At 44.4% G+C, this 16,549-nt stretch overlaps 2 protein-coding genes across 4 annotated transcripts in view; one reads left to right on the forward strand and one right to left on the reverse strand.

The window, feature by feature from the left end:
- The window catches only part of IWS1 (interacts with SUPT6H, CTD assembly factor 1), a 278,708-nt gene extending 271,084 nt beyond the window's left edge, over positions 1 to 7,624 (reverse strand). For both annotated transcript variants that reach the window (XR_004540561.1, XM_033957615.1), the window contains exon 1: positions 6,317 to 7,624. Coding sequence is in view for 1 of the 2 variants with exons in the window: in XM_033957615.1 (XP_033813506.1) it covers positions 6,317 to 6,356 (40 nt within the window). In the remaining variant the exon portion in view is untranslated. The remainder of the gene's footprint in view (positions 1 to 6,316) is intronic.
- Positions 5,991 to 16,549, forward strand: part of MYO7B (myosin VIIB) — a 302,847-nt gene continuing 292,288 nt past the window's right edge. For both annotated transcript variants that reach the window (XM_033957613.1, XM_033957614.1), the window contains exon 1: positions 5,991 to 6,329. The gene's annotated coding sequence lies outside the window, so the exon portion shown is untranslated. The remainder of the gene's footprint in view (positions 6,330 to 16,549) is intronic.

A 16,549-nucleotide genomic window follows, 5' to 3' on the forward strand; every position in this document is an offset into this window, starting at 1 on the left:
CATTGAAGATTAGGTCAAGAGTGGCATCTCCCCGTGTTGGTTCTGTGACCAGCTGTTCCATGAAACAGTCCCTCATGACCTCCAGGAATTTGGTCTCCCTCGTGCAGTTTGAGTGCCCAATATTCCAGTCTATCCCAGGGTAGTTGAAGTCCCCCATCACCACCACACTTCCGCTTTTCCATACCTGCCTCAGTTCAGCCTCCAGGTCCTGGTCGATTTCTTCTGGTTGTCCAGGTGGGTGGTAGTACAGACCCAATTTTATGTCTTCTCCAGTTCCTCCCGGTAGCTTAACCCATAGTGATTCCAAGCCATCCGCCCTTACTATTGTTTCCATCCTGGTTGAGGGTATGGAGTCTTTTATGTATAGCGCTATTCCTCCATCCTTTTTATGTGTCCTGTCTCTCCTGTATAGTTTGTACCCTGGTATGGCCACATCCCATTTATTGTCATCAGTCCACCAGGTTTCTGTGATTCCAATTATGTCTAGGTCCTTCTTGCTGGCTATGACTTCCAGCTCTCCCATTTTGGCCTTTAGGCTCCTAGCATTAGTGTATAGGCAATGTAAGTCCCGGTTGTTTGCCCTCCCTGTTGGTTTTCCTCGTGGTTTGGCACTCCTGCAGACCCCCTCATGGGTTGCCAGTCCCCGAGCCTCGTCTCGGTTATCCTCCTCCTGCGGTGTGTCTGTGTCGTCCTCAGCCTGTTTCCCCGTTTTTGGTTGCCGCTCTGGCTCCCGATGATCTCTGTTGATCCTGCTTGCTAGTTTCATTTGTGCCCTGGGCCCAAGCATTGCGTCCTTAGGTCCTTTTTCCAAAATTTCCCACTCAGTCCCGAGCCCTCTTTCACAATGTTTTTGCCCCTCTGGCTCTTGTTGTTCTTTGTTGATCCCACTTGCTAGTTCCATTTATGCCCTGGGCCCCTGTAATGCGTCCTTATGTCCTTTTTCCAAAAATTCCCACTCAGTCCCGAGCCCTCTTTTACAATGTCCCTGCTCAGTATCCTTATTTGATACTGTTGTCCGATGTGTCGAGGTCAGATCGACTATCGGCTTTCCCCTTCTCCTCAGTTTAAAGCCAAGTCTATGACGCTCTGGACATTGCGTGCCAGCATCCTCGTCCCAGCCATGCTCAGGTGCAGTCCGTCTCTCCTGTAGAGTTTGTTCTTCCCCAAGAAAGTTGTCCAGTTCCTAACAAAGTGGAAACCCTCCTCTTCGCACCATCTCCTCAGCCAACCATTTATTGCTTGTAGTTCGCTCTGCCTCCTTGTGTCCGCTCTCGGTACTGGCAGGATCTCTGAGAAGGCTATCATCCTTGTCTTCAGTTTCACTTTCCTCCCCAGGATCCTGAACTGGTCAGTTAGTGTAGTCCTGTTGAAGTTCCTCCTGTTGACGTCGTTGGTTCCAATGTGGATTACTACTGTTGTATCCTCCGTCTCGGCTCCCTCCAGGATCCTCCAATTCTGTCGATGACATCCTTCATTCTAGCCCCCTGGAGACATGTCACTAGTCGGTCCTCTCTCCCTCCGGCTATGTGACTGTCCACTCCTCTCAGGATTGAGTCACCAACTACAATAGCTGATCTCCCTTTCCTCAACTGTCTCTCTGGTCTCAGATCTGTGTCGTTTGCGCAGTCCACTAGTCCTTCCTCTGGGCTCTGTTGGGTCTCCACCTCTGGTCTCAGGTCTGTGTCATTTGCGCAGTCCGCTAGTCCTTCCTCCGGGCTCTGTTGGGTCTCCATCTCATCTGCCTGTCCAGGTCCTCTGCAAGGTCCTACTCCCATGGCGTCTGGTGGATTCTGTTGTCCAACTGTTGGTTCTCTCCTGGTGTGTTGGTGGTCCTGTGCCTCCACCATCCTGCAGGCCTCCTCAATGAACTTCAAGCTCTCTAACTTGTTCCGTGATGTGGCTTTCTCTGGTGGTGTCTTCAGTTGCCCAGCACTGTTCCTCTATGGTGCAGAGTCCCTCCAGCTCCTGGACTCTAACAAATACTGAACAGCTGACAAACCTAGAGCAAAAGATGGATGGGGTAAGCAGCAGTGTGGAGCAACTAGAAACAAGAGTTGGGAAAATTGAAATGGAGCAGATACAATTTAAGAATGATCATAAAAATATTCAAGACTTGGAGAAAAGGATGGTGGATATGGAAAATAGATCAAGAAGAAATAATTTAAGAATTTTCGGTTTGGCTGAGGGAATTGAAGGGAAGAATGTGGTAGCCTTTTTGGAGGAGAATATAGCAAAGATACTCCCCAATAAACTGAAGGTCACACTAGAGATTGAAAGGGCACACAGAATACCAGGTAGAAGGGCTAATGGACAGTCAGGTCCTAGACCACTAATTTTTCATGTACTGCATTTAACATATTATGGAAATATTAAAAAGTTGCAAAGGAAAATAGAAACCTAACTTACAAAGACTCAAAGATCCTTTTTGTTCCGGACTTTGCAAGGGAAACAGCAAATAAACAGATCATTTTTGGCAATGAGATCAAAACTACAGGAAATTGGAGCAAGATATGGCCTCTATTATCCTGGTTTAATGCAGATCACATACAAAGGTAAAACTTTTCAATTTGAAGATCCTGACAAACTAAAAGAATTTCTGGAGCAGCAAGAAACACAAATGAACTGACTTAACTGTCCTGTGAGTTATGGGATGGCATCGGAGAAAGTGTCTGATATGTCTGAACAAAATCGGATTTTTATATTTTATATATATACTAGTGTTTAAGCCCGTTACATTAATGGGTGCTAGAAAGCAGCCCCCTTTCCCTCTACCCCTCCAATTCCTCCCTGACTGTCTCTCCATGGCCCCCCTTCTGTCTCCCCCCAAGCAAAACGATCTGCCTCCCAGCACACCCCTCCCCACGAAGCAGCCCCCTTTCCCCTCCTGTGAGAATGTTTACCTGCATGGGCCACCTGCAGCACCCTCCAGCCGTTCCTCTGAGCTGAAACTCCTTCACGCGCCTCCCGCCTACACTTTTTTGAAGATGCGCGCCATCCCCACGGTCTGGCCAGCTCCCCTAGTCCCTTGCTGCCACCACCCCTTCCCGCGGTCGACAAACCTCCTGGCTCCAGCAGCGGCCGCAGCACTGTAAACACGCTGCTTCGCGGCCTCTACTGCCTTGATTTGCTCTTCCGTGTCCCTGATGACATCATCAGAGATGCGGCAGAGCAAATCAGGCCAGTAGAGGCCGTGAAGCAGCGTGTTTACAGTGCTGCGGCCGCTGCTGGAACCAGGAGGTTTGTCGACCGCGGGAAGGAAAGGGGATTGCGGCGCCAAGGGACAAAGGGAGCCGGCCAAACCACGAGAAGGGAAAATCGGATGGGAGGGTCAGACCGTGGTGGGAGGCTCAATGGGGATTCGGGTGGGGGGGTGAAGACGAACTGAAAAGAACCCTAGGCGCGCATGCGCACTCCTGCAAGGCCACGGACCTACACGACAACAAGAGGGCATCCGTTGAAAATCAGGGGCGGGAAACTACGAGGTGACACCAGGAAATTCTTTTTCACTGAAAGAGTGGTTGATCGCTGGAATAGTCTTCCACTACAGGCGATTGAGGCCAGCAGAGTGCCTGATTTTAAGGCCAAATGGGATCGGCACATGGTATCTATTCACAGGTAGGGGAGGGACATTAAGGTGGGCAGACTAGATGGGCCGTGGGCCCTTATCTGCCGTCTATTTCTATGTTTCTATGTTACATCTCACAGATCAGGGAAAACAGAAGCATGCAGTTGAGTGCGCATGCGCGGCTAGCGTTTTATTATATAGGATATATCTATCTATCTCCTATATACACATACACACACACATATATACACACACAGCACAACTTACATTTATTGACCATTTATTTTTATTTGTTTTAATAACAACTAATGGTTACTTTGGACTTTCAACTGTCATGGAACAGAAGATCCTGAGGACTTTACAATTACCTTTGAATAAGCTGTGTGATTGGGGAAAAAACCCAAAACCAAAACAAACAAACACGATCTGTGCTTCACTCATAGCGAATCACAGGTTAGAATGTTTGTTCCCTCCTATTGGAGCGTTCTCCAATCAGAGTGCACGTTTGGCTGCTGAAGATGTCAGAGGAAGGAAGGGGAGATATTTTCAGCCACTACAAGCTGTGTGTGAGAGAGTTCTACACTTCCAGTCCGAGCTAAAATTCTGCTAAGCAACAAAGAGATTCCAACCACAGAGCAATAACCCTCCCACCAATGAGGATCATCCCTTCAAAGCCCCTCTGCAGCCACACTTTTCTCTGCATCTGGAGGCATAACCCCGCGAGAGGCCAAATCCATCATGCACCAAGAGGCTCCTAACTGTATACCTCTAGTGTCAGGAAACATTGGGTCTGTCTCAGCTGTACATGATTTAAGCGACACTTTAGGGGGACATCGCTCCTGTGGACTATGCACAGGTCGGTGATGTTTTGGAGCTATCTGATATGTATGCCCTTCTCGTGGGATTTCATTCCTGAGATGAGTCCATGGAGAGTGAGCCACTCCATGGAGAGTGAGCCACGAGAGACATGCATCTGTCGCCTGCCCCATGGGCCACCCATTGACTTTTGTGCCATGGGGCGTGGCTCTGTCGCATCTGCTGCCTCAGAGGGCATGTATTCTGGGGTGGACATGGGATGCCTGGAGATCAGACCCGTTGTCGCTGGAGGAGGTGAGGGTGGGCCTTGCTGCACCTTTGCCTGTACCCAGACACATTCCGGGTGAAGACTTGACACTTCCGCTGGGCTTGTCTTAGATCCATCCATCACGGAGGTGTCGCTTGATTAGAGCCTGGGGTTGTGGGTTTTATCCCACTGCAGCTCCTTGGGACTTTGGACGGGTCGCTTGGCGCTTCACTGCCCCAGGATACATGGGAGTTCTACGTTTGGGGCCACACACTGGTTTGGAGATCCCGTCATGTAGGAAAGGGAAAAGAAATGGCATTGTCTGGTCCTCCAGCAGAGGATTGGTGGTACAGTTATGTTTTGTTCATTTGGCGTGTTTATGTAGCCATGTGTAGACCATTTCCAGCACTGTGTGATATGCCAGGCAGGGGTTTGGTATGGGCACAGGATGCAGTTGTGCCCCAGAGCTGCAGGGGTGGGTGCCGATAACACTTTTCAATTGGGGGTTTGTTGTTTGTTTTTTTGCCTTATGGGATATGTGGCCCCGTGTGCACTCGGCTGGATGCTTGATAAGTAATATGAAATTTGTTTTTTTTTTTTTATTTATTTATAAAACAAAAAAAACTCAACCAACCCACGAGCTTTTAATCTAGCAGGCAGGCACTTTCTTACTTCTGCATTTCTATACCAGAGATGCGAAGCACAGATCTCTATGCTCTAGCATCACTTATGTAGCCAGACCCCGATGTATTGCGGTAGAGAGCGATTCTTGGGGTGGATACATGCATTGTTTAGTGTTTAAGGCTATAGTATTAAGATATCCTCCACCATTCTCTTCCCATGCGCATGGAACAAATATAAAAGGGTCTCTCTAGGCAGGCTGATTTAAAAATAAATTTATATCCCGCTACATCCACATAAAAAGATATAATAAAATGATAAAGTAAACAAAACAAAAAACCTTAACCTGATGAAGCTTCTCTGTACAGTGTCTGGATGGGCACATGCAACAATAACTGAATTTAGCTGGTAAGTATTAAAAGAAAAAGTACCCATTTATAGGGCTCTTCCCAGGTGCACAAGAATAGAGCAATGAAAATAAGGCATTTGAAGGGCAATTTTGTGTGTGTGCAAAGGGTGCTTAGTTAGAGATGTAAATAAAATTGCCCTATCCAAGTTCAACCTCCATATTCTTTAAGCACCCTAAATTCTTCTTTCCTTACCAGAGCTTCGTGTCATATGGTTACTACTAGCAGACAGTACTAGTACTATGATATCATCAGATACTTGTATGAATATATAAACAAAAATATTTTCTTCTATTCTTGTAAGAAACATATGGCTATGAGGGTTGGGGGCTTTAAAGCAGGTTATCTTTATCTTGTTTATGGCAAAAATAATAACAAAGTTGTGCATCAGTCAGATTGAAATAACAGTAACTAACAAAACTTGGTATAGAGTCTAGATGTTTGCAGGGGGCATTTTGAGGCCTTGCGCAGTGTTTAATAACCACATTGGTCACAGACATGGAGATAATCTATGACAGAGAGCAAAGTCCTGCCATAAACAGAGCACATGCGAAATCCCTTGTACCTCTTCCTCCTTCCTACAGCTAAATCCCCAGGTAACAAACAGCCTTCTACAGTACAACATCCTCATTTGTTAGCAGGAAGGAAACGTGGACCTACCATTCTCACCAAGGTAAGAACTGAGTGCTTTTAACTTCATAGTTTACATGATGCATCCTCCTAAAAGCAGGACCTGATGTTTTTTCATCTGTTAACTTCTTGTTGCTGCTTACAGTATTTTTTTGTTCAATCTTTTATTCTCTTTATCATCTGTAACCTGCAGATTACTGGTACTAACGTCTTCATTATTCACTTTCCAATAGATTCAGTTAAAATCTTATAACTCTTGCTTAGCAGGTATAAAAGAAAATGAGATATGGATACTGTCACGCCCTAGGTGGCTACCTAGGGCATATCAGGATATGTGTCGTGCCACCTAGTGGTACAGGGTGTCTAGCAATCCAAATCTCCAGCAAGACCTGATATCACCGACAGATAGAATGGTATGGCTCTAAAGTCAAGGAGATTTCTTCCCTGCTTTCTATAGAAAATTCTCCAGTCAGCTCATCCCCAATAGGAGTCAGACAGCAATGACTTTAAACTCAGAAGAGTTCCTTTTAGCCCAAGTCCACATTTTAGGCACAACAAAAACATCACCAGACTAAACAGTGCCGTTTCAAACATTCTTTCTTGCTAGGGTTTCCTTTTTCAACAGTACCATACTTAATGTCTCCAGAACATTACAGTTCAGACAGCCTAGGCCCAGCCTAGAATTTGGCTTTAACAGAGATTAAATGTTGCAAAAGTAGCAGTTAGCATAATTCCTTATTTATCTGTATTCTTTCAAACTCCACAAGTCACTGGATTTCTTCTCTGACTCCTTTACAACTGTTGCCTCTTCGCTAAGCTCTGCTCACATGAAACTTTCCAGAACAACAAAGAAAACTATTAACATTTCTCTCTGTCCCTTTTAGGTTCAGTACCTGTTTCAATCAAAATTCAGTTCTTTGATAAAGTTACCTCTTTCATCTTGTAATTCAAAAAAACACATTTTAATGAAACTTGCTCCATGCTGCTTCCCTTCCCCCTTCTAGGGCAATCAGTCTCTCAAATAGATGTTCCAGCAGTGCATCTCTTAGTACAAAAGAAATGTTTCCTCTGAACAAAAACCTGGACTGGAGTCCATTTCTTTCATTTTGTTTAGCCAGCTTAACTCCCCTTCAAACATGTTATCCTAGAGATAATTAACTACTTAACTCAGCAAAAAGTTTCTTCATAATACCTCTGAGCAGCTTGGCTAGGCTTAAGGACACAAGTCAGTGTCTGTTCTCTACTGACAGTCCAAATCATCTTGGCTCCATGCTCTGTCCTCTCCTGGCAGGGTCATGTCAGCTTAGCTCCCTGCACATCCCAACTAGATGCTTTTCATCCTCTTTCCACCCCCATGTCAGCAGAGTAACCAGCTTAAAAGGCCTACCTCTGGCTGTTTGCATTACTGTTAATCAGCATCAGCTGGGAGAACTGCTGTTTACTCAATCCCTCCCTAAGTTCTCTCAGCTCTGAGCTGCATAGCCCAGTGCATTCTGGAATATGTAGTTCACCCAAACAAACCTCTATTGAAAGTACTAAGGTGGGTTAATATATCATTGTGCTTCAAATGTGATGCAGTGATTAAAGTTACAGCCTCAGCATCCTGAGATTGTGGGTTCAACCCCATGCTGCTCCTTGTGACCCTGGACAAGTCACTTAATTCCCCCTCATTGCCCAGGTACATTAGACAGATTGTGAGCCTATAGGGACAGACAGGGGAAAATGCTTGAGGACCTGAATAAATTCATGTAAGCTGTTCTGAGCTCCCCTGGGAGCATAGTATAGAAAACGGAGTAAATAAATTATCTTTCTCCTAAGGCTCAGAGTTATTTGTTGAACCCATGACATTGTTGGCGCTCTGGAATATTTTTGCTGTTTAGTGTACTCGGATGGGTCCAGTTGGCTTTGGGGGGGAGGATGGGTGGGTGGGGATTGTTTTGTACTTGTTTGCTGCTATATTGTGTTCAGCCTAGGCGATGTATGTTGGTATGTTTCTTTAAAAACTTGTCAATAAACATATTTAATAAATAAATAAATAATCTTTACTTCAGTGACAAGCAAGCCCAGTTGGGGTACTTTGTTTCCCCCTGTATAAAAAAAATATTGCATGTGAAAAATGGGGTTAGTTTTGGATTGGTATATCCCAACTCATATGGGCTCCTAACAATCACCAGGCAGCTCCATTTCTCTCTCTGGATTAGAAAGGAAGCATTGCCAGATCACTTACCAGCAACCAGTCATGTAGAGCAGCAGAGTAGCTACAAACACAGCAAGCATGAGAAGTATATTCAGATTGGACAGGAAGCTAAATCAAGCACCTGCTGATGAGCCTGTATTGTTGTACCACCTTGTCCTTGAGAGCCATGCTCATAGTCCATTTAAGTTATAACAGCCAGCTACACTCCTAAGCCCGCCAAAGCTTCTGCCACTGCAAAGCTGCTCACTTCCCTATCCTAGAGAAACCTGCTGGGGCTGCCATAGAATTATTCTCCCCCCCCCCCTCTCCCCATAACTGAATTCCATCTATGAATAGAGTTATCATATGGCTCCGAGATCGGGAAGAGGAGTGAGGTTGGGCATGGCATAGGAGGCTCACTCTGCCTCCGACTTCCTTCCCAGTATGATGCCATTTAAGGCGATGTGCCTAGCAGTGTGTCGCTGCTTGGTGCATCATCTAAGACGCAAGCTAAAGGCATGCCCCTTAGCATGCTCCTTTGCACAGCAACAGAGTGCAACTTCTGACAATAAGTTAATAAACCATCTCCTTTACTCTCCCCACTCAGTTCTAAGTAGGCTATAGTAACAGAATCTTCCTGGCATTCCTGAAATATAAAAAAAAACCAAGAAGAGTACAGAAAGGACTACCGGGTAAAACTGAAAGAAGACAAGAGGGAGATACGCCTGGCGAAAGCACAGGCGGAAGAGCAAATGGCTAAAAATGTGAAAAAGGGAGACAAAATTTTTTTCACATATATCAGTGAAAGGAGGAAGATGAAAAATGGAATTGCTAAACTAAAAGATGCTTGGAACCGATATGTGGAAAGTGATGAAGAAAAAGCAAACGTGTTAAACAAATACTTCTGCTCTGTGTTCACGGAAGAAAAACCTGGAGAAGGACCAAGATTATCTGGCAAATTTACACTAGAAAATGGAGTAGATTCTGTGCCGTTCATGGAGGAAATAGTTTATAAACAACTTGAAAAACTGAAGGTGGACAAAGCGATGGGACCGGACAGGATCCATCCTAGGATACTGAGGGAGCTCAGAGAGGTTCTGGCGGGTCCTGTTAAAGACTTGTTCAACAAATCTCTGGAGACGGGAGTGGTTCCTGGGAATTGAAGTAGAGCGGATGTGGTCCCTATTCACAAAAGTGGTCACATAGATGAAGCGGGAAACTACAGGCCCGTAAGCCTCACTTCAGTTGTTGGAAAAATAATGGAACTGTTGCTGAAAGAAAGAATAGTGAACTTCCTTGAATCTAATGGGTTACAGGATCCAAGGCAACATGGCTTTACTAAAGGTAAATCGTGCCAAACGAACCTGATTGAATTTTTTGATTGGGTGACCAGAGAACTGGATCAAGGACATATGCTAGATGTAATTTACTTAGATTTCAGCAAAGCCTTTGACATGGTTCCTCATAGGAGGCTCTTGAACAAACTTGAAGGGCTGAAGTTAGGACCCAAAGTGGAGAATTGGATTAGAAACTAGTTGACAGATAGACGCCAGAGGGTGGTGTTTAATGGAAGATGCTCGGAGGAAAGAAGGGTGAGTAGTGGAGTCCCTCTGGGTTTGGTGCTGGGGCCAATCCTGTTCAATATGTTTGTGACATTGCTGAAGGGTTAGAATGAAAGGTTTGCCTTTTTGCTGATGATACCAAGATTTGTAATACAGTAGACACCGAGGAGGGAGTGGAAAACTTGAAGAAAGATCTACAAAAATTAGAGGAATGGTCTAATATCTGACAACTAAAATTCAATGTAAAGAAATGCAGAGTAATGCATTTGGGGATTAATAAATCGCAAGGAGCTGTATATGTTGGGAGATGAGAGGCTGATATGCATGGATGGGAAGAGGGACCTTGGGGTGATAGTGTCCGAAAATCTAAAGGTGAAAAAACAGTGCGACAAGGCGGTGGCTGCTGCCAGAAGGATGCTGGGCTGTATAAAGAGAGGCGTAACCAGTAGAACGAAGGTGTTGATGCCCCTATACAGGTCTTTGATGAGGCCCCACTTGGAGTATTGTGTTCAGTTTTGGAGACCGTACCTGGCGAAGGACACAAAAAGGCTTGAAGCGGTCCAGAGAGCGATGAAAATGATAGGAGGTTTGCGAGAAAAGACATATGAGGAGAGACTGGCAGCCCTGAATATGTATACCTTAGACTAGAGGAAAGGAGATATGATTCAGACGTTCAAATACTTGAAAGGTATTAACATAGAACAAAACCTTTACCAGAGAAAGAAAAATGGTTAAACCAGAGGACATAATTTGAGGTTGAGGGGTGGTAGACTCAAGAGCAATGTAAGGAAATTCTTCTTTATGGAGAGGGTAGTAGATGCCTGGAATGCGCTCCTGAGAGAGGTGATGGAGAGAAAAACAGTGACGGAGTTCAAGAAACAATGGGATGAACACAGAGGATCTAGAATCAGAAAATAATAGTAAATATTGAAGAACTAAGGCCAGTACTGGGCAGACTTGCACGGTCTGTGTCTGTATATGGCCATTTGGGTGAGGATGGGCTGGGGAGAGATTCAATGGCTGGGAGGGTGTAGATGGACTGGAGTGAGTTTTGACAGAGACTTCAGTAGTTGGAACCTAAGAACAGTACCGGGCAGAGCTTTAGATTCTTGCCCAGAAATAGCTAAGGAGAAGAAGAAAACCCTCCTCCCCCCTCAACAAATTTGTAGATTGAATCAGGTTGGGCAGACTAGATGGACCACTTGGGTCTTTATCTGCCATCATCTTCTATGTTACTATGTTCCTTATATTGTTGCTAAAACTAAGACTAGGGTTACCAGATGTTCTAATTTCCCCGGACATTTCCTCTTTTTGAGAACTGTGTCGGAAGTCCGGGCAGATTTTCAATTTAACAATTTTTGTCTGGGGAAACCAGACATCTAGTAATCCTATAGCAGCTCAACCTATCCAGATTCCTCCTCTCCCCCCCCCCCCTGCACCTATTCAGAGTTCTGTTCTCTGTTGGCTCTCCAGCCCTCCCCCCCCCCCAACACCATGCACCTATCTGGAGTCCTTCTCCCTCTCTTCCCCTTTCCATGGGGGATCCTGTGCTTGCTCACCCAGCACTTTATAATTCTTTGGCCATTGTCAGCATCAGTGAACTAAACACGCTGCCTTCAGTGACCCGGAAGCTTTCTCTATTCAGAGAAAAAGCTTCCGTGTCACCAAAGACAGCGTGTTTAGTTCACTGATGCGGATGACAGCCGAAGAGTTACAGCAGCACTGAGTGAGCAAGCACATGATTGGGGGAATGGGGGGGGGGAAGAAAGATGCTGGACTGTGGGAATGGGAAGGAAAGGGAAGGAAAGATGCCCTAGACCTCCAGGAGAAGAAAGGGAAGGGGCAGACAGAGATACCAGACCACAGGAGGTTGGGAAGGGAGAAAAAATGAAGACCACTGGAGTGGGGGAAGAAGAGAGAGATGTCAGACCAGGGAAAGGAAGGGGAAGAAGGGAAAGACAGAGAGATGCCAGACCACAAAGTGGGGAGAAGAGAAAAGAAAGAAGGGAGAGAGATTCCAGACTATGGAAGGAGAGGATAAAGAGCCCAGACAATAAGAGGGGGGAAGGGGGAAGACAGATGTCAGACCATAGGATAGGGAAAGAGAGGAAGGACATGGTGTATAGGGATGTGAGGGGTGGAGAAGGAGAAGGGGAGAGGGAGGGATGAGATGGTGCATAGGGATGGGAGGAGTGGGGAAGGGAAGAAAATGGAAGAAATTCTGTTTATAGATAGATGGGAACAGGGGAGAAAAAAGAGGGAGAAGATGGTATACATGGATAGATAGGAAGGGAAAACATGGCAAAGTGAATAGATTTGAATAGGAAGCAAAAAAATGGAAGAAAGTTGAATGTTAAAAGTTAATGCCAAAGATGGATATAGGGCAGAAAATGAAGGAGAGAAAACCAGCAATTGGGTAAGAAGGCCATGGAAACAGTTAAGAACACAGACAGAAGGAAGTGAAACCAGAGACTGGGAAAAGATAAGTAGAAAAATGAAATCACCAGACAACAAAGGTAGGAAAAGTGATTTTATTTTCAATTTAGTGATTGAATTGTGTTAATTTTCAGAATGTACATCTGTTGTCTATATTTTGCACTGTTCAAGAAGAAATGTATTTTTTTCTATTTCTCTGGTGTTGTATACAACATGCAGAGCCTGGCATCTTAAGGTTTCGTTTGTGTATGTTAGGACTTTTAGGTTATGGTCCTGTATTTGCATAGGGTTTATCTGTGTTCTGCATGTGTGACCAGGTGTTCTGGTAGGAATGAATGTTGTGTCATGGTCCCAAGTAGGAAGATATTTGTCAGCAGTTTGTCTGGGTTTTAGTAGGCCCCAAGCTCGGGGACGCGTCTGGAGGGCTTCTGCACATGTGCAGATGTCAACATGATGACATCATATGCAAGCACTCATGAGCTCTAGACATGGCCCAGAGCTCAGGGAAGGAAACATGAAGATCGTGTGGGAGCAGAGCTGGGGGTGGATTGGGGCGGGACTGTGATGGAACAGGGCAGGGCCAAGTGTCCCCTTTTTTGAGTTCAATAATTTTTATTGACATTTAAATAGATCATACATAAATGAATACAACAGTATAAGATAACATGAGTCAAATGTATGAGAAAGAAAAAGGTACAGAAGAAAAAAACAAAACAATATAGCGATATAATGACAACAGTTAATCAATAATGCTATCATAGATACAACAAAATGACAGTATGGATGTATACCTTGTTCAGGTGCGTGACTGTAATATTTTAATGGCTCCCATATTATATTAAATTTATTTAACCCATTTAATCTTTCTGCAACAACACATTCATATTTGGCAGTTAGACCAGTGTTCTTCAACCTTTTTACACCCGTGGACCGGCAGAAAAAAAAAGAATTATTTTGTGGACCGGCAAACTACTAGGACTAAAATTTAAAAACCCCGTTTCCGCCCCATCTCCGCGAGCTCGGTTCCCACAAATCATCTGATCCCATCCACACAAGCCTCAGTTATGATTTTATATTGAATGTATTTTATTAAAGTATAAAAAGAAACAATATTCTGTACAATTGTCATTTTATAAATACAAATAATTCAGAGCAAGGATCAACAAAACCCCTGTCTCCCCTCACCTTCACATATATCCCCTCTATTATCAAGAAAACTGAACAAGCTAAATTATTACAGAATGCTACACAGAAATATCATGCTAACAGAATACTGCAGTCACACATGACAGAAATAGTTTTAGGGGAATGCAACTAGGGCAACTGCTCTCTGGTCAGAGAGCGCCCTAAGCCAGCTGGAAGCTAAAGAAGCACTGCCTGGGTTTTGCAGTCCCCAGTTATGTCTAACACCAGCTCTAGCAGGATATATATTTCAAATCTGATATATTCTAATCACAAAATAGAAATAAAATTATTTTTTTCTACCTTTTGTCGTCTCTGGTTTCTGCTTTCAATCTTCTTTTCACTCTCTTCCTTCCAGCATCTGCCCTCTCTGTCTCTTCAATCCAGCATCTGCCCCTTCCATCCACTGTCTGTCCTCTCCCCCTTCCATATGGTATCTGTCTTCTTTCCATGCCCCTCTCCCCTTTCCATCCAGCTTGTGCCCCTCTCTCCTTTTTACATGATTCATTCCAGCTTCACTGCTCTCTTCATTTTTATCTCTCCTACACCAGATCTATCATCGTTGTCCCTCTCTGCTTATTTTTCTGCTGACCCTTCCTATCATCAATCTCTCTACTTTCTCATGCCTGTGTCTCCCCTTCCCCTCCTCTAATCTCTCTGCCAGCTGTTTCCTTCCTTTTTTCATTCTCCCTTCCCTCTTCCTCCTGTCCAGCAGTAACTCTCTTCCCTTCCTCCCCTCCCAGCAGCATCTCTCCTTCTCCCTCTCCAGTAGCAGCTGTCCCTTTTTTCCCTTACCCAGCAGCTTCTCAGACTCCTTTCCCTCCTCCCCTCCCAGCAACATCTCACCTTCTCCTTCCCTCCAGGTCCAGTAGCAGCTGTCCCTTTTTTTCCCTTGCCCAGCAGCTTCCCAGATTCCTTTCCCTCCTCCCCTCCCAGAAGCATCTTTCCTTCTCCCTCTCCAGTAGCAGCTGTCCCTGTTTCCCCTTGCCCAGCAGCTTCCCAGAGTCCAATAGTGGCTTTCTCCCCTCCCAGCAGCTCTCCTTATTTCCCAGCGCAGCAATTCAGGAAGGCAGTCTCGGGTCCTTTGTTGGGTCGCGTCGCCTCTGAGGAAAGAGGAAGTTGCATCATCAGAGGCAGCCGCGACTCAGCAAAAGCCCTGAGGCTGCCTTCATGAATTGCTGCGTGGGAAGTAAAGGAGAGCTGCAGAGAAGGGAGAAAGCCACTGTCGGAGGCTCCCCAAGATCTCTCCGGCCCAGCCCAGACTTCAGCTGTTGATCTTGCCGGCCCTGCGCGGACCGGCAGGAAATTGAAGGGAGTCAATCTTGCCGGCCCTGTGCAGACCGGCAAAAATTTCCTGCGGACCGGCGGTTGAAGAACTGTGAGTTAGACAAACAGTATTCTACCAGGTTACATATTCCACCCTTGAAGCATCCTTCCAGTGTTGCAAAATGATTTTGATGCCAAATTAAGTAAAATTCTTAGCAATTATAATGGTATTTAGATATTAGCTGCTGAAGTCCTAAATGGCCCAGTACTATAACATCTAATGTAAGTGATTCCTTAATTTCTAGTAAAGTGCAGATGGTATCCCATATACTTTGCCAATAAGAACATATATGATCACAGTAGTATAACAAATGTATTAGTGTGCCAACCTCCCTTGAACATGACCAGCATTTATTAGAGTTATCTTTTAATTTTTGACAATTTATATGGTATCCAGATGGCTTTGTGAAAAACAAAAAATATAGATTGTTTGATAGTTGCTGATATTAGTGTATTATGAATAGAAGTCCAGATCTGTTCCCAACATTGCTTTGAAACATCCTTCTTAATGTCAAATTGCCATGTAGATTCCGTTCCTTTAGTAAGGGAGAAAGCGTTAACCTGCAATATTTTAGACCACCTAGAGGCAGCCCCTTTTTTAAAAGCTATTACTGACATGAAGGACAGTAGGCTCGGGGTGGAAGAACAGAGCAGTTTACACTTCCAAAAAATCATCGAGGCAATGCTGAAGTTATATCCATCTATAAAATTAACTAGGGGTAACTTCTAATCATATTGCAAATCATGAAAGGGTAACCACTTATCGTCTCTTCGTAAATGATAAATTGACCATATACCCACCTGTTGCCATGTAGGCCATTGCACCATCTTCCCTTGAAATTTAATCAGCTTGTTTTTGCCATATGGGTACATGTAGTGTGGTTTCCCATGGCGTGGTAAAGCATTTCTCAATCATCTTCACCACATGCGATGTACTATTAAGAAAAACATCTTTATTAATTAACTTATTGTTTGATGAAAACGGAAGAAGATGTAAGGGATTATCTGATAACATCAGTGGCACACATAGCCATTCAGGTTGCACAGTATTTCCACTAGCATCAAACTAACTAGTAGATTGTTTAAGGATATGCGCTGTGTGATATTCCAAAAAACTAGGAAAGTTAACTCCCCCAGATGACTTATTAGCTTTTAGTTTTTTAATGGCAATACATGGTGGTTTATTGTTCCACAGAAACGAGGTAAAAATCTTTTCCAGCTTATGATAAACTTTGATATTAAAATAGAATGGCGTCTAACCTTCCCCACCAAGAAAGTCGCAACGGTGACCACCTTTTAGTCAAACCTTGCTTTGATTTAATCAGGGCTTCTTCATTCAATTGAACAGTTTCTTCAATGCTTGAACCAATTAGTATGCCAAGATATTTTAATTTAGAGGTTACCATATTGAACTTATGTCCCAAGCATTAACTTCCGGACAGTTGAGTGGCATGATTTTGGTTTTATATCTGGAAAACTTGGAGTATCTTCCAATAACCTCAAGAATATAAGGCAGGGGTGTCAAACTCAAAACACATAAGGGGCCAAGATCTAAAACACAGGCTAAGTCGTGGGCTGGAT

Source organism: Geotrypetes seraphini, chromosome 9 (assembly GCF_902459505.1).
Source record: "Geotrypetes seraphini chromosome 9, aGeoSer1.1, whole genome shotgun sequence".
NCBI classification, from domain to species: Eukaryota; Metazoa; Chordata; class Amphibia; order Gymnophiona; family Dermophiidae; genus Geotrypetes; species Geotrypetes seraphini.